This window comes from Schistocerca cancellata, chromosome 9, assembly GCF_023864275.1.
Source record: "Schistocerca cancellata isolate TAMUIC-IGC-003103 chromosome 9, iqSchCanc2.1, whole genome shotgun sequence".
NCBI lineage: Eukaryota > Metazoa > Arthropoda > Insecta > Orthoptera > Acrididae > Schistocerca > Schistocerca cancellata.
Window position 1 is genome coordinate 460263124 of NC_064634.1, and position 22523 is coordinate 460285646.

A 22523-nucleotide genomic window follows, 5' to 3' on the forward strand; every position below is an offset into this window, starting at 1 on the left:
CTGCAGAAGCTGGACCATTATGGAGTATGAGCAGTAGCTTACAATTGGTTCGCCTCTTACTTTAAGAACAGAAAGCAGAAGGTAATTCTCCGCAATATTGAGAGTGGTAGTGATGTTCAATCCCAATGGGGCACTGTTAAGTGGGGTGTTCCCCAAGGGTCGGTGCTGGGGCCAGTGCTGTTTCTTATTTATATAAATGATATGCCTTCTTGTATTACAGGTGATTCAAAAATATTTCTGTTTGCTGATGACACCAGCTTGGTTGTGAAGGATCTTGTGTGTAATATTGAAACAGTATCAAATAATGTAGTTCATGAAATAAGTTCGTGGCTTGTGGAAAATAATTTGATGCTAAATCACAGTAGGACTCAGTTTTTACAGTTTCTTACTCATAATTAAACAAGAACCGATATTTTGATCAGACAGAATGTGCATATTATAAGCGAGACGGAACAGTTCAAGTTCCTAGGCGTTCGGATAGATAGTAAGCTGTTGTGGAAAGCCCATGTCCAGGATCTTGTTCAGAAACTAAATGCTGCATTGTTTACCATTAGAACAGTATCTGAAATAAGTGATACTTCAACACGAAAAGTAGTCTACTTCGCATATTTTCATACGCTTATGTCGTATGGTATTATTATTTGGGGTAATTCTTCTGATTCAAAAGGGTTATTTTTGGCTCAAAAACGGGCTGTTCGAGCTATATGTGGTGTAAGTTAGAGAACCTCTTGTCGACCCCTATTCAATAGTCTGGGAATTCTGACATTGCCCTCACAGTATATATTTTCTTTAATGCCGTTTGTTATTAGCAATATTAGCCAATTCCCAAGAGTTAGCAGCTTTCACTCAGTTAATACTAGGCAGAAATCCAATCTGCATGTGGAATGCACTTCCTTGACTCTTGTGCAGAAAGGAGTGCAGTATTCTGCTGCATCCATTTTCAATAAGCTACCACAAGAACTAAAAAATCTTAGCAGTAGCCCAAACTCTTTTAGGTCCAAACTGAAGAGTTTCCTCATGGCTCACTCCTTCTATTCTGTCGAGGAGCTCCTGGAAGAGCTAAAAAATTAAGCAAATTCCAGTGTTACATTGTTAATTTTCTTTATTTAAACTTACGACTTGTCACCTGAATATGTTTTTTTTTATATTTCATTTTATCTGTTTCTAATATAGTGTTGTAATTTCATGTATTGACTCTTTCCATGACCATGGAGACTTCTCCTTAATTTGGTCCCACGGAACAATAAATAAATAAATAAATAAATAAAATAAATGAACTGGCGTCTCCAATTGCGTCGAGTGACTCAATATTTACGGAGATAAACGGGCGTTAGTAACCACTTCTGTACACCTTGTCAACAAATCAGAATCACTAAAGTGCTCTGTATACTGAGATGACAAAAGTCATGGCATACCTCCTAATATCGTGTAGGACCTCCTTTTGCTTGGCATAGCGCAGGGATTCAACGTCGTATGAACTCCAGAGGAGTTGGATGCCACCTGCAGAACACTGAGGCCTGCTGCCTCTATAGCCGTCGATAATTGCCAAAGTGTTGCCAGTGTAGGATTTTGTGCATGAAATTACCTCTCAATTGTGACCCACTAATATTCGATGGGATTCAAGACGGGCAATCCGGATGCCCAAACCATTCGCTCGATTTGTCCAGAATGTTCTTCAAACCAAAAGCGAACATATGTGACTCGGTGGCACGGTCATTGACATGCATAAAAATTCCATCGTTTTTTGGGAACATGAAGTCCACGAAAGGCTGGTAATGGCCTCCAAGTAGTCGAATATAAACATTTCCAGTCAGAAAGCCCAGTCTAGTCCATGTAAATACAGCTCACACCATTATGGAGCTACCACCAACTTGCGCAGTGCCTTGTTGACAACTTGCATCTATGGCTTCTTGGTGCCTGCGTCACACTCGGACCCTACCATCAGCTCTTACCGACTGAAATCGGGACTCGTGTGACCAGGTCACGGTTTTCCAGTCGCCTAGGGTCCAACCGACATGGTCACGAGTCCAGGAGAGGCGCTGCAGGCGATGCCGTGCTGTTAGCAAAGGCATTTCCTTCGGTCGTCTGCTGCCATAGTCCATTAAGGGGCTCCGGAAAGGCTCAAAATCATGAAAAGTTCAATTTTTACTTTTTTGCGTTTTCTGAATCTGCAGACTATTACCTTTTAATAGATATATAATTTATTCTATTCCGAAGACTACAACTATTTTTAAAAAATTTTTGAAATGTGTTCTACATGGGCGTGACCCACTGTGGCGCAGTTAAACTGCTGTCAAATGGTGTTATTATTAACGTCCGTGTTCATCAGGTACATTTTAGTGATGTGAGATAAAGTATGTGTTGTGGCTAACCTATTTTCAGAGACTTAGCAGCACCTGAACTGTTGAAAAAGTGTATTCACGGAAAAACTCAAAACCACAATGAAAGTGTAAATAGTGTTATATGGTCGAGAATCCCCAAGAGTGTGTTTGTTGGAATAGAAACACTTCACTTTGGTGTGTATGATGCTGTTGCGACTTTCAATGATGGCAACATTGTAAGGTGCAAGTTATTTAGAAATATGCCAATGAAGATAGGTTCTAACATGGTACGAGCGATGCTTGCTTTAGACAAGGAACGCCTTCGGGCTGCAGACAGGGCTGTAAAGAGTCCAGAAATACAAGCAAGAGTAAACAGGAGGAGGAACAAGAGGAAGCTGGAGGGAGTTTGCAGAGGATGAAGATAATGACCTGGAATGCACTAAAAAGTTAATCCAATCCTTGTCGCTCGATTCCCAAAACTTTTATTTTCTCATACTAATTACATGTTTTCTAAGGATCTTCCAAACATATTTGTTTCAAACTTTCAGTAAATGTTACACAGTACCTTCTGCATAATTTAACACAGCCTTTTTCAAAAAAACTGTATATTTTTGAATATATAAATAAAAAATTGCAAAAAAAGTTGTGAATTTTCATTACAATTGAAAAAAAATCATCTTTAATAACTGAACTAAAATTTTGTAAAATCCCCATGTTAAGTTGTAGCCCATATTCCAATAAATAATCTGTAAAAAGTTGAACTTCCTACCTCAAATACTTTGTGAGGAAAGATGTAATTTATAAGCGTTATTTTAACATTGCAAGTATAGGGCGTTCCGGAGCCCCTTAACGCCAAATTTCGCTGCATCGTAGTAACAAATTCGTTTTACGTCCCAGATTGATTTTTGTGGTTATGCCACGCAGTATTGTTTGTCTGTAAGCACTGACAACTCTACACAAACGCAGCTGTTCTGGGTCGTTAAGTGAAGGCCGTCGGCCACTGCGTGGTCCGTGGTGAGAGTTAATGCCTGAAATTTGGTATTCTCAGCACACTCCCGACACTGTGGATCTCGGACTATTGAATTCCCTGACGATTTCCGAAATGGAATGTCCCAGTCGTCTAGCTCCAAGTACCATTCCGCTTTCAGTCATTATTGTGTTGGAAACCTTATCGTATGAATCACCTGAGTGCAAATGACAGCTCCGCCAATGCAGCGCCGTTTTATACCTTGTGTACACGATACTACTGCGCTCTGCCTATGTACACATCGCTGTCCCGTGACTTCCGTCACCTCAGTGAGCTATAACTATTTGTAAAGAAAGCACCAGGGAAACCAGTCGAGTGACAATCGCTGCTTCTTTCTCAGCTGTGCTAGATGGAGTGCACTGAAAAGAAGTTGGCCCATAGCTGCACAGGGTGTGATTGGAGAGGGGTCGAGGTGGGAATGGTGCTCCGTTGTGGACAGCCAGCGGGTGGTAGGAGAGCTCCGTGTGAAGCCTACGCACAGACGCATGTCTCGCATGACTTCTAATCTACGTGTTGAGAGGCTGCTCCTTTTGCAGCAGCTGTTTATCGTAAGAACAACAAAAGGTACCCAGTGACTGGAAGAAAGCGGCGGTCATTTCCGTTTTCAATGAGAGCCATAGGACAGAGCTGCACTCAATTACAGACCTATATCGTTGACGTTAATCTGTCGTGGAATTATGGAACATATTTTATGCTCAAGAATTGTGATGTTTTTGGTAAACGGAACTCTATAAAATGAACATCGATTCGGTAAACATAGATCTTGTGAAAGAAATTAGAGCCTTCGCAGAGGCCTACCAACAGCTCTTCTTCCTCGATAAGATTGTCTGCCGCGAGTAATGAGTGTAATGGGTAGGGGCTCTACGAATGTAGTGTGTGGACATTCAATTGGGAATGTTGGTCTCACGGGGAGCGTGCAAGGGATAAATCCCTGCAGTCGCAATATCCTCTGTGCCCTCGGTGGCTCAGATGTATAGAGCGTCTGCCATGTAAGCAGGAAATCCCAGGTTCAAGTCTCGGTCAGGGCACAGATTTTCAGCTGTCCCCGTTGATGCATATCAACGCCTCTCGACAACTTAGGGTCTTGATTTAATTATTATTTCATTCTAAGTGAGCTGCATGGTCACCAATGTTATCTGCTCTTTCGGACATGTGCGAAATAACAGATAACATCTTCATATCTTAATAGGTAGACTATATTTGCATTGATATACACTCTTGGAAATTGAAATAAGAACACCGTGAATTCATTGTCCCAGGAAGGGGAAACTTTATTGACACATTCCTGGGGTCAGATACATCACATGATCACACTGACAGAACCACAGGCACATAGACACAGGCAACAGAGCATGCACAATGTCGGCACTAGTACAGTGTATATCCACCTTTCGCAGCAATGCAGGCTGCTATTCTCCCATGGAGACGATCGTAGAGATGCTGGATGTAGTCCTGTGGAACGGCTTGCCATGCCATTTCCACCTGGCGCCTCAGTTCGACCAGCGTTCGTGCTGGACGTGCAGACCGCGTGAGACGACGCTTCATCCAGTCCCAAACATGCTCAATGGAGGACAGATCCGGAGATCTTGCTGGCCAGGGTAGTTGACTTACACCTTCTAGAGCACGTTGGGTGACACGGGATACATGCGGACGTGCATTGTCCTGTTGGAACAGCAAGTTCCCTTGCCGGTCTAGGAATGGTAGAACGATGGGTTCGATGACGGTTTGGATGTACCGTGCACTATTCAGTGTCCCCTCGACGATCACCAGTGGTGTACGGCCAGTGTAGGAGATCGCTCCCCACACCATGATGCCGGGTGTTGGCCCTGTGTGCCTCGGTCGTATGCAGTCCTGATTGTGGCGCTCACCTGCACGGCGCCAAACACGCATACGACCATCATTGGCACCAAGGCAGAAGCGACTCTCATCGCTGAAGACGACACGTCTCCATTCGTCCCTCCATTCACGCCTGTCGCGACACCACTGGAGGCGGGGTGCACGATGTTGGGGCGTGAGCGGAAGACGGCCTAACGGTGTGCGGGACCGTAGCCCAGCTTCATGGAGACGGTTGCGAATGGTCCTCGCCGATACCCCAGGAGCAACAGTGTCCCTAATTTGCTGGGAAGTGGCGGTGCGGTCCCCTACGGCACTGCGTAGGATCCTACGGTCTTGGCGTGCATCCGTGCGTCGCTGCGGTCCGGTCCCAGGTCGACGGGCACGTGCACCTTCCGCCGACCACTGGCGACAACATCGATGTACTGTGGAGACCTCACGCCCCACGTGTTGAGCAGTTCGGCGGCACGTCCACCCGGCCTCCCGCATGCCCACTATACGCCCTCGCTCAAAGTCCGTCAACTGCACATACGGTTCACGTCCACGCTGTCGCGGCATGGTACCAGTGTTAAAGACTGCGATGGAGCTCCGTATGCCACGGCAAACTGGCTGACACGGACGGCGGCGGTGCACAAATGCTGCGCAGCTAGCGCCATTCGACGGCCAACACCGCGGTTCCTGGTGTGTCCGCTGTGCCGTGCGTGTGATCATTGCTTGTACAGCCCTCTCGCAGTGTCCGGAGCAAGTATGGTGGGTCTGACACACCGGTGTCAATGTGTTCTTTTTTCCATTTCCAGGAGTGTATATGCGCTTACTTCACAAGCTATCGTACGGTGCGTGGCAAAGGGTACCCTGTACCACTACTAGTCATTCTCTTTCCCATTCCACTGCCAAATAGACTGAGGGAAAAAAGTGTACCTATATGCCTCCTTATGAGCACTTATTTCTCATATCTTATCTCCGTGCGACTCATGCAAAATCTATGTTGATGGCGGTAGCATATTTCTGCCGTCAGTTTCAAATGTCAGTTCTCAATAGCGTTCCCCGAAAAGAACATTGTTTTTTCCTCCAGGGATTCCCATTTGACTTACCTGGTGGGTGTAATCCGACATCTGGAAAAAAATTACTCATCAGTCAAAGTGACTCTCATGATCCGTTTAATTAATCAGCCCGTCAATTTGATATCAATGAGGTGCCGCCGAGTGGGTGGAAGCGTGGGCTGGAGTACCACGGATGTGACTTGGGAGCTGGAGCGGTAATCAGGCGTGTTCCCGTTGCGGCGAGATCTTTTAACGAAATTTCAGTCTCTCAACTACACCGGGAGAGATGACCGTCGTAATAAAATCAGCTATATTAACGAATTTATAATGTGATACATAGCATGAACGTGATATTTACAACTTCTCTGTGCTGTTACCTTAAGAGAAATCATATGTGACGAAGTGTTTTGTTACTTTAAGAGAGTTCGAAAGTAAGAAAGCATCCTGTGACAGAGATGGAGCATTCTGTTAGCACTCCATCATGAGTCAAAAATGAGTTTAATGTTGTAGTTCTGTGATACAGGACGTAATAGATATAACGCTGACTAAACAGATTTATTTTACGTGATGAGAATACTTAGGGAAAATAAAGCGTATGCCTTATTGTTACAGTATATTCACAACAAGTAACGACCGATTATCGATGTGAAAACGCATGTATGCTCCGATTTCTTCTGTCTTCGAAAATAACTCGTATAAAAGAGAGAAATATACATTTCGCATGAAAAATTCTACGTGTATGGTCAATAACATCCCTGTCACAGGTTGGGTGAAACGGATGTTTTTAACTGGGTGGTCTGTGTTGGGGTGAACTACTGTATACATCCAATCCACTGCTTCTTGTCTCACAACTTCTGCGGCCAGGGCCGACTGGAAGCGGCGACTTAGCCTCGCGTGAGTGGGAGGAACAAAGAAAAGATTCCAGCAAGCGGCTAGTCAGCTTACGCCCACACCTTTGCGAATAAGTCCCAGTGGTGGCCCTCGTGGCACCCTGTGGATAGCTGAACAGTGATGCAGCCAGTATCTTGCTAGAGCAGCGACAGAAGTGGATGTGTGTGTTGCGTGAGAAGATTCAATATGTCGACTGTTTGCACTGGACAGTTTTCTCCCTCACGTAAATTGATCGGTTGATGGTTGCGGGAGCTTGGTGATACTCTCTCTGACCCCTGAGAATCTGGTACAGCAGGCTTGCAAGTACACTGATTTTTGTGAATACAAGCACGCTCCTCCACCAAATGTTTCCACTAAACATATCAGGCGAAAAACACGCACCGATCGCAGTCGACTACTACGACAGTTGAGCACCAGTCTGGGAGACTGGTGGCAGACGGCGCGTGGTGAGGCGCGGCGGACTACAGATGGCGAACGCTTCGCGTCGAGATCGCGATCGGTGCGTTTTCATCATCAGATACGTTTAGTGGAAACATTTGGTGGAGGAGCGTGCTCGTGTTCTCAAACATCAGTGAATATAATCTCTCAGATAAATTTAATCCTACGAACTAGACTCCTGGAAATGGAAAAAAGAACACATTGACACCGGTGTGTCAGACCCACCATACTTGCTCCGGACACTGCGAGAGGGCTGTACAAGCAATGATCACACGCACGCCACAGCGGACACACCAGGAACCGCGGTGTTGGCCGTCGAATGGCGCTAGCTGCGCAGCATTTGTGCACCGCCGCCGTCAGTGTCAGCCAGTTTGCCGTGCCATACGGAGCTCCATCGCAGTCTTTAACACTAGTAGCATGCCGCGACAGCGTGGACGTGAACCGTATGTGCAGGTGACGGACTTTGAGCGAGGGCGTATAGTGGGCATGCGGGAGGCCGGGTGGATGTACCGCCGAATTGCTCAACACGTGGGGCGTGAGGTCTCCACAGTACATCGATGTTGTCGCCAGTGGTCGGCGGAAGGTGCACGTGCCCGTCGACCTGGGACCGGACCGCAGCGACGCACGGATGCACGCCAAGACCGTAGGATCCTACGCAGTGCCGTAGGGGACCGCACCGCCACTTCCCAGCAAATTAGGGACACTGTTGCTCCTGGGGTATCGGCGAGGACCATTCGCAACCGTCTCCATGAAGCTGGGCTACGGTCCCGCACACCGATAGGCCGTCTTCCGTTCACGCCCCAACATCGTGCAGCCCGCCTCCAGTGGTGTCGCGACAGGCGTGAATGGAGGGACGAATGGAGACGTGTCGTCTTCAGCGATGAGAGTCGCTTCTGCCTTGGTGCCAATGATGGTCGTATGCGTGTTTGGCGCCGTGCAGGTGAGCGCCACAATCAGGACTGCATACGACCGAGGCACACAGGGCCAACACCCGGCTTCATGGTGTGGGGAGCGATCTCCTACACTGGCCGTACACCACTAGTGATCGTCGAGGGGACACTGAATAGTGCACGGTACATCCAAACCGTCATCGAACCCATCGTTCTACCATTCCTAGACCGGCAAGGGAACTTGTTGTTCCAACAGGACAATACACGTCCGCATGTATCCCGTGCCACCCAACGTGCTCTAGAAGGTGTAAGTCAACTACCCTGGCCAGCAAGATCTCCGGATCTGTCCCCCATTGAGCATGTTTGGGACTGGATGAAGCGTCGTCTCACGCGGTCTGCACGTCCAGCACGAACGCTGGTCCAACTGAGGCGCCAGGTGGAAATGGCATGGCAAGCCGTTCCACAGGACTACATCCAGCTTCTCTACGATCGTCTCCATGGGAGAATAGCAGCCTGCATTGCTGTACTAGTGCCGACATTGTGCATGCTCTGTTGCCTGTGTCTATGTGCCTGTGGTTCTGTCAGTGTGATCATGTGATGTATCTGACCCCAGGAATGTGTCAATAAAGTTTCCCCTTCCTGGGACAATGAATTCACGGTGTTCTTATTTCAATTTCCAGGAGTGTATTTGTAGCAGAAATTTAATTACTTGATTTGCATAACGTTTGCGTGTGATACTCAGATATAGAAAATAGGTTTTATTAGGAGGAGCGATCATCGTAAGATGGTGGTGAATGTTGTAAGTGATCATTTGGCTCCTGTAAACTGTTAAACAATTAATTTGATGTAGTAGGGCAAATGGACTATTCCTTCTATTTTTGATAACGAAATTGCGTCATCTCTCCCTTTGTCTCTAGCATTAGCGAATGGGAACACATTATTCTGAGGAGAGATGGAAACCTCCTTCTGCGTGTTTGGAGACATTGGTTCGCATACAAACAGGAAATATTAACTCGAGAGAGGCAGAGACAGGAAGCGAGTCTGGAATTTCCTGACCAACAGAATACCATCACCTGATGTTTTGTTTGGGGTCGTGAGATCAAAGGAGGTCGACAGCCGGTCCGTGGTCTGTAGTATTTAGTATCGTGATTTGTAATTAGTACATTGGGTGTTTTTTGATCTCTGTAGCGGTGCCCCGACGACAGACGAACGCGCAGTGGATTCCAATTGGCGGCTGCTGTACTGCACTCCATTCCTTGGTGCTTGCGGTTATTACGTCATGGGGAGTGGGGTGGGGATGAGGCGTGACTCCTACCCAAATGGGGGAGCCCTGTCTCCTTCAAACTGGTTCAATAGAGAATACGCATCAATATATTATTGACATTGATTTGAATTTCGTGTCGTGAGATCCTTCCTTTCCACCACAGACTGTGTCTTTTTCCGACTAATTTTTTCCGAGACAGGTGGGAGTGAGGGATGAGGGTTGGGATATCCTCTATGGGTGGCATTGTGCACTAGCTCAGTCGATCCCTGAACATCAAGGTGAGCACAGAAGTGAAAATTTTCCAACAAGACAACACTTCCCATCTGCATCAGTGTAACTACGTAATTAGAGCATGTAGTTGCTGGTCCAAGTAATACTTGCACTTTCCACACCAACAACTCTGCACAGACTGAGCGATTTTACCACTATTTTTTTCCTAGGTGGCAAGAGGGGAAGTGGGGATGGGAGAGGACGGCTGGGGGTTTTTCTTCCAACAGGGTGGCAATCAAAATAAAGAAAATTAATTACCTCGCTCCTCTCCAACAGTACAGCACAGAATGAGTCTTTTTCTCACCAGTTTGCAGATGGGGAGGAGAGGGGGAGTGGGAGAGGCCAGGAGTGGGCTGGGGGATTTCTCAAATCAATTTAATAAATTAGTCAATTAACCTGATATCAAAAATGTATTGGCGTGGGGAGGGGGAAGATTGGGGATTTCACAGAAGGTTGGGGGAGGAGGAGGGGGAGGGGGGATAGGATGGGGGATTTCTCAGAAGGACAGATTATCCCCAGAGGGTCATAGATTAACCTCAAGGTGTTGTAAATCATTTAGCAGAACTGTAGGTTAATTTCATAAATTAGCTTTCACACTTTAATTAATTTACATATCGATTTGATATAAAAAGTGCGCCAGAACATACTTTGCCCTGCTACTAAGAGCAACTAAGTTAAGACTCACAGGTGCAGTATACGAAGAATTACAAGAGTTACCACTTTTAGTTACCAGCTGTAAAGTTAGTAGGAGGGTAGATGACAGGAATATGGTCAAATTTGCCAGGTCAGGTAATATGTTCAAGAGACTTCAAAACAATGCATACTTTAGACAGCTTGTGAAGTAAGCGCATATATTTCAATGCAAATATAGTCTACCTATTAAGATATGAAGATGTTATCTGTTATTTCGGACATGTCCGAAAGAGCAGATACCATCGGTGACCATGCAGCTCTGGGGATGTAGACAAAAGTGTGTAGACAACCCAGTGGGCTGACAAAGAGTCTGACAAGACAACGAGAAAAATAAGGTTAGTAGTAGCCAGAGGGTTAAAACGACTGTTTGTGATTCAGCACTGAAGGTGGACGTCCAAACTAGTATGGAACTCCCTGAGTAATGAATATCAGGCAACTGGAAATTTTTAGGATAAGTGCAGGGCTCAGTAGTGTCATCTGTGAAAGAGGCTCTCAGAGGCGCACCACATATGTCCTGTTCTATATTTGCGTTTCCGGTAAGATTTTAGTCAAACTACTATTTTACAGGAGCTTTTAGTACAGCCAGTGAACTGTCCCTCCAATCTCTGTGATTTCCAATATTTTCCTGAGGACGTTCTTTAGTACTAATGTTTCTGGAAGATTGCTTAATTATTGACACAGTTACAATAATCAGTGGAGAAACAGAAAACGGCATCTTGATTAGTGCAATGTTAGAATCGTAATAAACTGGGAGTGTTCCAACAAAACATAAGAATTTTGTCGAATAAGAAAGATGAGCCCATGATAGGGATACAGGATGTGGAAAAATCTAAAGGTATTTCTACAAATTTGCTATGCATAACAGAACATAATGTGGAAATCACAGAAGTTAGATATTTGCACTTAGATGGCTGCAAGTTAGCAATATATTGCTGTGTGTGTAACACGAGGAGAGGAGTGGCTATTACCCATAACAGGGTTTCAAGGCCCAGATCATAAACCTTCGTGAAACCATACCGATCAATTCTCTGAACGTCGTATTTCAGTAATATACTTGAAAATCTACAAGATAGCAGTTCAAACAGTGTACAGGCACCGAACACGATTTTTGTGGATGAGTCAGAGCAGAAATAGCGGGGAAGTGCTTGTGCGTGGAAATGTCAATACGGATTTCATCTCGGATCTTTCTAATCGAAGGCATCCCCATGGTAACAGTCCCAATAGTAACAGATGGACTACGTGAAATAGAAATTGATAAGTTGTTTTCAAATCCAACTGTGTTCCATGAAATAGTAAGTGAACATTGAAAACGAATTTTATGAGTTCTTCTTTTGCTGCGTTATTTTCATTTCATTTAATGTTGTGGGCACTAACTTGGGTGCCCCTGACAGCTTTTCCATATGTTCAAAATTTCTTTGGGGTTTGTGAAAGCCCTTCCGATAAAATTCTACTGCTACGATATTCGTTGAAGGCTTCATGTAGTGCGATTTTGACATTCGAACATGTTTCTTTCAGCATCTCTGAATGTCGCGGGCAACTTCAATTCGATGGATATGATTTTCTCGTTCGCTGCGACAAACAGACCAACTCCATTTTTAATTTGTCTAGCTTTTCGACATACACTTAAATTTTCAGTAAAATTCTCAGTGCTATCCATTTTCTGTTTGAAACAGTCTTCTGTACCTAGTATAGTGTGAGCGCCACAGCTATTTAGGAATGTCTCAAATTTTGGCGCTTCGTTGCTTATGCTTCATAGTTGATTACAAGGATTTTAACACTCTTAGCTTGGGGAGGAACGTATTTCTTTGGTTCTTACAGTGGTATTTCAGAGTCTCCTAGGCTGGACTGGATTACGAATCGCATAATATGTTTTTTAAAAAAAGGAAGTATCTTGTATGCACACCACCCATAGTCAGTTGACTGGGATAGCAGCCTTTGACGTTTCGCGCATACCTGACCCGTTTAGGGGTACCCTACAGTTTTCAAACCTATGTCACAACCCTAGGAAGTCGCTGCCTAGCTTCTCAGAAAACCTTTAAAGTTTCTGGTCTGTCCTACACTGGACAAATAGTGCCACAGACTGTAGTCTTTGTTGAAATTCTGAGACAGCAGCTGGTATCCTTTACAGTCTTTATCTGTGGCTGGAATTGTCCAAGTATGGCCTCGGAGCCCAGACAGATATTGTTCGTCCCAACTTGCGTTCGTTGCACCTTGTGCTCTCGGTGGTTGCCAGAACAACCTCTCCAACATGGTAAGTGAAGTTTCCAGGCACACACGCTGAGTGCACAAAGTGATTCTTCGTGTCACTTGCGCCGGCCGCGGTGGTCTAGAGGGTTTCTAGGCGCTCAGTCCGGAACCGGGGGACTGCTACGGTCGCAGGTTCGAATCCTGCCTCGGGCATGGATGTGTGTGATGGCCTTAGGTTAGTTAGGTTTAAGTAGTTCTAAGTTCTAGGGGACTGATGACCACAGATGTTAAGTCCCATAGTGCTCAGAGCCATTTGAACCTGCTGCCATATCCCTGAGGGGAACCCTTATTTGCTGTACATTTGAACTGCAACCAGTTAATGGACTCCTAACCCTTTGCGAGTGCCACCCATGGCACGCGACACTGTAGAATTCCCAGAAAGTGAAGTTTCAGTGGAGGGCAACACCTCGAACCTACTGCTTAAGGGCATAAGTATAATACACCGAGATCTCCCTAGTGCCTGCCTCCCCTGTACAGGATCTCTACATTTTCCTCTGACACGTCACTCACAGTCTAGTGGGTGAGTGGTGATAGATCTGCGCTTCCTGTATATGAGGCAATATTCACTTGAGGGAATAATACCTTTGGTATTCCGAGAGCATGTCTTTTGCAGCAGCTTCCAGTAACGTGCTAGTAGTCAAAGGTGATTTACAGCTGCGTACCTATGTTCGTGAACAGGATTCACAGTAGGGCTGCATTGCGGCTAGCGCAATGTTTTACAGAAAAAAAGTATGAACTGATTTGGATAACTTTCTTTTAGTTTTTTCGATCTGTTATACTACAAGTATTACCAGTTCCCTTTAAGAACTGAAGCGATTAACATCCAAAAAAAGAGATTTGTATTATGACAAAAGAAAAAAGTTACCTGTCCTCTGAAACCACTTTGAAATTTTTTTGAGATTATAGTCACCAACAAGTTCGAAAATGGCAAAGAAAATTTAGAAATCGTAATATCTGTGAAGTTATCTTGTATGTGATTGATACGGCAGTGGTTTGTAAATATGAAACCTACACTTTATCATATCAGAGACCTGATGTAACTGCGTTACAAATGAAATAAAGAAATCCGTCGCAGTTTAGGCACCAGCGAAATATCGATCACGTAATTTAATCCAAAGAGTCTAAATGATTTGGGTACAACAATACTCATACATTTCAAAAATGAAATGAGTTTAAAATTTCTGGTTATATCAGTTCAATTCAGGTACCTTCATGTAGATTCCCTGATTAAGAGTGTAAGTATAATAAATTGTTAAGTAACTATTGCATGTGTTCCAACAGCTAAAGATTGCATACAAGTATTACACCAAAAGTTAAAGGACAGTAGTATATTTTCTAACTTGTATGTCGGCGCATTCAGTGTAGGACAATTCATATAAAGATGAACAATGCCTGCAAGAGATGTCCCCAACCTCCCCACAGTAAATTTGTCAATAAATAAATATCAGAAAAATGACTTTTCACTGTATCGCAATTCAGTAATGTTTGCTTTTTTTTGGTGTTCGAAAGAGCATTTGATGTTGAGTAAAGTATTATTTTATTATTATTATTACTCGAAATTGGCCAATCCATGGCCATATCAAACAGCTGATTTTTGACATCATATTATTTTCCATTTTTTGGCTTCTTAATACTTCTTCATTCTTGCTCTCTGTTGTTCTTTTCTTTCTTCTGTCCATGTCCCTAGTCTCTTCTTTTGTGTTTTCTTCTGAAAGCCCTTGACTTTTTATTCATTTTTCCTGAATTCATGTCTGTATTTTGCGTCTTTGTCCGTTATACTCTACTCATGTAGACCTTTCCTATGTGAACCATGAAATTTGGATTTTTGGATTTGTGTAAGAGAAGTTGAAATTGTTTTGTCAGGCTGTCATCATCCATTCTTTCTAAGTGACCAAAGCCGTTACACACCGTCTGTGCAAAAGGAGTCGAGAATGATTTTATTACTGTCGTATAATTGACGTCAGTACAGCATGAGTAACAGCTGTAAATAACAGTTGTGCATTCGACCAGACAGTTGTGAGCAGCCAGTGTTAAGTAGTGGACGCGGGCCTTAGTGTGTCACCAAATGGCTCTGAGCACTATGGGACTCAACTGCTATGGTCATGAGTCCTCTAGAACTTAGAACTACTTAAACTTAACTAACCTAAGGACATCACACACATCCATGCCCGAGGCAGGATTCGAACCTGCGACCGTAGCGGTCGTGCGGTTCCAGACTGTAGCGCCTTTAACCGCTCGGCCACTCCGGCCGGCAGTGTGTCACCGTTGTTGTGGTACATCAGTAAATGATGTGGTAAATCAGGTGTTCAAGACATTTTCCCGAATGATTCGGGGAAAAGAAAAGTGGGTGTAAATGTTGTCCCAACACCTGGAGTCCTGATCCAGAAACGACGACACGTGGACGTCTTTCGGATTGACTGAAATGCAAGATGTGGACAACTACTTCGTGAGAAAAAAAAGGTGATGGGTGACTAGACTCAATGCTATAAGTATGAACCTACCACCAAACCACAAAGTGCAGAAATTTACATGAAGGGTCGACACTTTGACGATATAACCGTTCTTCAAGACAGTGTGACACCCGAGTTGAGCAACATCCCAGAGTGGGATTTTTCTGAAGATTTTAGTTAATTACATGAAAGTTCTGTGCTTTGAGTTCAAGTAGGGGGAGTCTACGTAGAAATATGTAGCATTGAAACAACTACACTACTGGCCATTAAAATTCCTACACCGCGACGATGACGTGCTACAGACGCGAAATTTAACCGACAGGAAGAAGATGCTGTGATATGCAAATGATTAGCTTTTCATAGCATTCACACAAGGTTGGCGCCGGTGGCGACACCTAAAACGTGTTGACACGAGGAAAGTTTCCAACCGATTTCTCATACACAAACAGCAGTTGACCGGCGTTGCCTAGTGAAACGTTGTTGTGATGCCTCGTGTAAGGAGGAGAAATGCGTATCATCACGTTTCCGACTTTCATAAAGGTCGGATTGTAGCCTATCGCGATTGAAGTTTATCGTATCGCGACACAGCTGCTCGCGTTGTTCGACATCCAATGACTGTTAGCAGAATATGGAATCGGTGGGTTCAGGAGGGTAATACGGAACGCCATGCTGGATCCCAACGGCCTAGTATCACTAGCAGTCGAGACGACAGGCATCTTATCTGCATGGCTGTAACGGATCGTGCAGCCAAGTCTCGGTCCCTGAGTCAACAGATGGGGACGTTTGAAAGACAACAACCATCTGCACGAACAGTTCGACGACGTTTGTAGCAGCATGGACTATCAGATCGGAGACCATGGCTGCGGTTACCCTTGACGCTGCATCCCAGACGGGAGCGCCTGCGATGGTGTACTCAACGACGAACCTGGGTGCACGAATGGCAAAACGTCAATTTTTCGGATGAATCCAGGTTCTGTTTACAGTATCATGATGGACGCATCCGTGTTTGGCGACATCGTGGTGAACGCACATTGGAAACGTGTATTCGTCATCGCCATACTGGCGTATCACCCGGCGTGATGGTATGGGGTGCCATTGGTTACACGTCTCGCTCACCTCTTGTTCGCATCGACGACACTTTGAACGGTGGACGTTACATTTCAGATGTGTTATGAACCGTGGCTCTACCCTTCATTCGATCCCTGCGAAACCCTACATTTCAGCAGGATAATGCACGACCGCATGTTGCAGGTCCTGTACGGGCCTTTGTGTATACAGAAAATGTTCGACTGCTGCCCTGGCCAGCACATTCTCCAGATCTCTCACCAACTGAAAACGTCTGGTCAATGGTGGCCGAGCAACTGGCTCGTCACAATACGCCAGTCACTACTCTTGATGAACTGTGGTATCGTGTTGAAGCTACATGGGCATCTGTACCTGTACACGGCATCCAAGCTCTGTTTGACTCAATGCCCAGGCGTATCAAGGCCGTTATAACGGCCAGAGATGGTTGTTCTGGGTACTGATTTCTCAGGATTTATGCACCCAAATTGCGTGAAAATGTAATCACATGTCAAATCTAGTATAATATATCTGTCCAATGAATATCCGTTTAACATCAGCATTTCTTCTTGGTGTAGCAATTTTAATGGCCAGTAGTGTATATTAACTTTTGTCTGTTTTTTTATTTCTTCTATTTTTTTACTAGTCTCGAAAATTTTTGCATACATTACCTCGCTGCTTCTCAATTTTCAAATCCATTTTTCATATTTTGGACCCATAATTTTTCAAATTGCTCTGCTCCAAATTACTTAATGTTTGGGTGTGTTTTGAGTGAGGTATCCTCAGGCACAAAGACACACTGTTACATTCACCACCTGTAATGCCTCAATTTTGAAGAGAACTTGCATCTTGCAAGTTCTCTGCTGAGATTGCTAAATCATAAGGAAAGACTGTGCAGTCAGTTGCAGGGTATTGTTATTTTCAGGTAGCGTCAGCAGAGAAGTTGGTGCTCCTGCTCGTGGGACTGCAGCTGTGTGGCGGGCAGGCCTACCGCCAGCAGTACGCGAGGCGCTACAGACAGGCCGCGTTCCACACCCCAGCTGGCGGCTTCCACAGCGCACCTAGCCTGCCCCCCTTCCTCCACGGGCAGTACCTCAAATCTGGCGCTCATTTTGTGCCCATCAGAGGATTACATAAGAGATTAGCACTGAGTTCCCACACTGCATTTGGAAACGGGAAGCACGATAATATTGCACCCAGCCTTGAAGTGTCACCTCTGCAAAGTGGTTTCCACGTAAAACCTTTAGATGCGCACGCCATGAGCTCCCAAGGAGGTGCCAGCCCAGAGACACTCCACGTTCCAGCGAGTGGTCTGGTTGGCTATGATGTTGGAAATACTCAGGAGGCATACACTAGCAGCCTAAACCAGATGCAACTGCCTGGTTCTGGTGATTTTCATTATGGAAGTGGCGCTCCCATTTTTGGAAATCTGGGTTACCAGCCAGGTTTCGGAACGGATAATGAAGAAAAATCTGTCGGCAGAGTTACAATGCAGGTTTGTCTCTAACGTAGCTAGAGATAAAAATTTTAGACATAACAAATCTATACGATAAGTCTTATTATTTTTGATTATTGTTCTTAAGACTCTTTTCTATAGTCTGTCTGAAAACTGTGCTGATATTTTGTGTATTTGCTCTGAGAAATAATTGTATATCTAAGAATTAAATGTGCATATGGACATTATGTAACTAAAAGACATTGACAGTTACTCAACGACGACAGGACTTCAAGGGAAAACACGCTGAGGACATTCTGTTTGCAAGTATATTAGTGTATTCACTTTATTTATGAATCGATGGTCATACGTAGGATTTTTGTGTTTGTAATGTAGTCTACAGAGCTATCATCTCCACTTAATTTAAAAGTGTCATTTTGCCTCTTCAAACTGTTATTTAAGGCATGTGCTTTCTTTACGTTCAGTGTAACTTTATTGCATATTGACCATTTGTGTACTTCCCTGAGATTTTATTTTCCTTTCTCTGCAAGGTTTTCTCTTGTTTTCCCAGCGATTAAAAAACTGCTGTTATCAGCAAAGAACATTTTTTCCTATGGCTTCCCTATGGATAAGATGTGTGTGAGAAACAATTTTGGTCTTAATACTCTATTCTAAGGAACTGTTTTATTAATTTATTTTGATTCTGATCGTGATTCTACACTAAAAGTTTTGCCTTATTTCCAGTTTATCTCTATGCTTCGTACCCTGCCTGCTGGATATGATCAGACCCAGTCGTCAGCTACACCTCTTATTCCTTATTACTACTGCATATTTGGTAGATTATTATGGTCGACAGTATCAAAATCCTTGGAAAGACTTAAGTATATTCCTGTTACACACTACTCGTCTTTGACAAGAGCATCGAGTACAGCGTTTGTGAATTCCGGTATAGGTGATTATGTGATTCTACTAATTTGGCCCCGCCCCCCATGAACCACACACCTTGCAGTTGGTGGGAGGCTTGCGTCCCTCAACGATACAGATAGCCGTACCGTAGGTGCGACCACAACGGAGGGGTAGCCGTTGAGAGGCCAGACAGTCGTGTGGTTCCTGAAGAAGGCAGCAGCTTTTTCAGTACTTGCATGGGCAACAGTTTGGATGACTGATTGAACTGGCCTTGTAACATAAACCAAAGCAGCATTGCGGTGCTGGTACTGCGAAAGGCTGAAAACAAGGAGAAACTACGACCGTAATTTTTCCCGAGGGTATGCAGCTTTACTGTATGGATAAATGATGATGGGGTCATCTTGGGTAAAATATTCCGGAGGTAAAATAGTCCCCCATTCTGATCTCCGAGCCGGGACCACTCAGAAGGATAGGAGCGTGGAATGACAGATCCCTTAATCGGGCAGGTAGGTTAGAAAACTTAAAAAGGGAAATGGATAGGTTTATATTAGATATACTGGGAATTTGTGAAGTTCGGTGGCAGGAGGAACAGGACTTCCGGTCAGGTAAATACAGGGTTATAATACGAAATTCAGCAGTAGGTTTAATAATGAATAAAACAAACATAAACACGGAAAAACTACTACGAACAACATAGTGGCCACATTATTGTAGCCAAGATAGACACAAAGCCCCCACCTGCCACAGTAGCGTAAGTTTACATGCAAAACAGCTCCACAGATGACGAAGAGATTGAAGAAATGTGTGATGAGATAAAACAAATTATTCTGATAGTTAAGACAGACGAAAATTTAATGGTCATGAGGGACTCGAAATCGACAATAGGAAAAGGAAGATGAGGAAAAGTGGTAGGTGAATATGGACTCGGGGCAAGGAATGAAAAAGAAAGCCGCCAAGAATTTTGCACAGAGCATACTTTAATCATAACTAAAAATTGGTTTAAGAATCACGAGAGAAGGTTGTAGACGTGGAAGAGACCTGGAGACACTGGAAGGTTTCAGACTGATTATATAATGGCAAGACAGAGATTTCTGAACCACATTTGAAATTGTAAGATATTTCCATGGGCAGATGTGGACTCTGACCACAGTTTATTTCTTATGAACTGTGGATTAAAAATGAAGAAACTGCAAGAACATAGAAACTGTAAGGAGATGGGACTTGGAAAAAGTGAAAGAACCAGAGGTTGTAGAGAGTTTCAGAGGGAGCATTAAGGTACGATTGACATGTACAAGGGAAAGGAATACAGTAGAAGAAGAATAGGTAGGTCTAGGAGATGAAATGATGAAGGCAGCAGAGGGTCAGGTAGGCAAAAACAAGAGGGCTAGTAGAAATCCTTGAATAATACTGTTGTGGTCTTCAGTCCAGAGACCGGTTTGATGCAGCCCTCCATGCTACTCTATCCTGTGCAAGCTTCTTCATCTCCCAGTACCTACTGCAACCTACATCCTACTGAATCTGTTTAGTGTATTCATCTCCGGTCTCCCTCTACGATTTTTACCCCCCACGCAGCCATCCAATACTAAATTGGAGATCCCTTGATCCCTCAGAATATTCCCTTCCAGCCGATCGCTTCTTCTAGTCAAGTTGTGCCACAAATTTCTCTTCTCTCATTAGTTATGTGCTAATATTCAGCATTCTTCTGTAACACCACATTTCGAAAGCTTCTATTCTCTTCTTGTCTAAACTATTTATCGTCCACGTTTCATTTCCATACATGGCTACACTCCATACAAATACTTTCAGAAACGCCTTCCTGATACTTAGATCTATACTCGATGTTAACAAATTTCTATTCTTCAGAAACGCTTTCCTTGCCATTGCCAGTCTACATTTTATATCCTCTCTACTTCGACCATTATCATTTATTTTGCTCCCCAAATAGCAAAACTTCTTTACTACTTTAAGTGTCTCATTTCCTAATCTAATTGCGGCAGCATCACCAGATTTCATACGACTACATTCCATTATCCTCATTTTGCTTTTGTTGATGTTCATCTTGTATCCTCCTTTCAAGACACTGTCCATTCCGTTCAACTGCTCTTCCAGGTCCTTCGCTGTCTCTGACAGAATTACAATGTCGTCGGTGAACCTCAAAGTTTCTATTTCTCCTCCATGGATTTTAATTCCTACTCCAGATTTTCTTTTTTTTTTTCCTTTACTGCTTGCTCAATATACAGATTGAATAACATCGGGGATAGGATACAACCCTCTCTCACTCCCTTCCCAACCAGTGCTTCCCTATCATGTCCCTCGACTCTTATAACTGCCATTTGGTTTCTGTACAAATTGTAAATAGCCTTTCGCTCCCTGTATTTTACCCCTGCCACCCTTAGAATTTAAAAGGGAGTCAACTTTGTCAAAAGCTTTCTCTAAGTCTTCAAATGCTAGAAACGTAGGTTTGTCTTTCCTTAATCTATTTTCTAAGATAATTCGTGGGGTCAGTATTGCCTCACGTGTTCCAATATTTCTACGGAATCCAAACTGATCTTCCCCGAGGTCGGCTTCTACCAGTTTTTCCATTCGTCTGTAAAGAATTCGTGTTAGTATTTTGCAGTCGTGGCTTATTAAACTGATAGTTCGGTAATTTTCGCATCTGTCAACACCTGCTTTCTTTGGGATTGGAATTGTTATATTTTTCTTGAAGTCTGAGGGTATTTCGTCTGTCTCATACATCTTGCTCAGCAGATGGTAGAGTTTTGTTAGGCCTGGCTCTCCCTAGGCTATCATTAGTTCTAATGGGATGTTGTCTACTCTCGGGGCTTTGTTTCGACTTAGGTCTTTCAGTACGCTGTCAAACTCTTCACGCAGTATCATATCTCCTATTTCATCTTCATCTACATTCTCTTCCATTTCTATAATATTGTCCTGAAGAACATCGCCCTTGTATAGACCCTCTATATACTCCTTCCACCTTTCTGCTTTCCCTTCTTTGCTTAGTACTGGGTTTCCATCTGAGCTCTTGATATTCGTGCAAGTGGTTCTCTTTTCACCAAAGGTCTCTTTAATTTTCCTGTAGGCAGTATCTATCTTACCCCTAGTGATATGCGCCTCTACATCCTTACATTTGTCCTCTAGCCATCCCTGCTTAGCCATTTTGCACTTCCTGTCGATCCAATTTTTGAGACGTTTGTATTCCTTTTTGCCTGCTTCACTTACTGCATTTTTGTATTTTCTCCTTTCATCAATTAAATTCAATATCTCTTTTGTTACCCAAGGAATTCTATTAGCCCTCGTCTTTTGACCTACTTGATCCTCTGCTGCCTTCAATGTTTCGTCTCTCAAAGCTACCCATTCTTCTTCTACTGTATTTCTTTCCCGCATTCTTGTTCTCTAATGCTCTCCCTGAAGCTCTCTACAACCTCTGGTTCTTTCAGTTTATTGAGGTCACGTCTCCTCAATTTCCCACCTTTTTGCAGTTTCTTCAGTTTTAATCTACAGTTCATAACCAATAGATTGTGGTCAGACTCCACATCTGCCCCTGGAAATGTCTTACAATTTAAAACCTGGTTCCTGAGTCTCTGTCCTACCATTATATAAGCGATCTGATACCTTCCAGTATCTCCAGGCTTCTTCCATATGTACAACCTTCTTTCATGATTCTTGAACCAAGTGTTAGCTATGATTAAGTTATGCTCTGTGCAAAATTCTAACAGGCGGCTTCCTCTTTCATTTCTTAGTAGCCCTAATCCATAT

At 44.0% G+C, this 22523-nt stretch overlaps 1 protein-coding gene across 1 annotated transcript in view; it reads left to right on the forward strand.

The window, feature by feature from the left end:
* LOC126100912 (uncharacterized) overlaps nucleotides 1–22523 on the forward strand; it is a 94977-nt gene that overhangs the window by 17114 nt on the left and 55340 nt on the right. The window contains exon 2 of the mRNA XM_049911578.1: nucleotides 17352–17921. Coding sequence (XP_049767535.1) covers nucleotides 17352–17921 — 570 coding nt within the window. The remainder of the gene's footprint in view (nucleotides 1–17351; nucleotides 17922–22523) is intronic.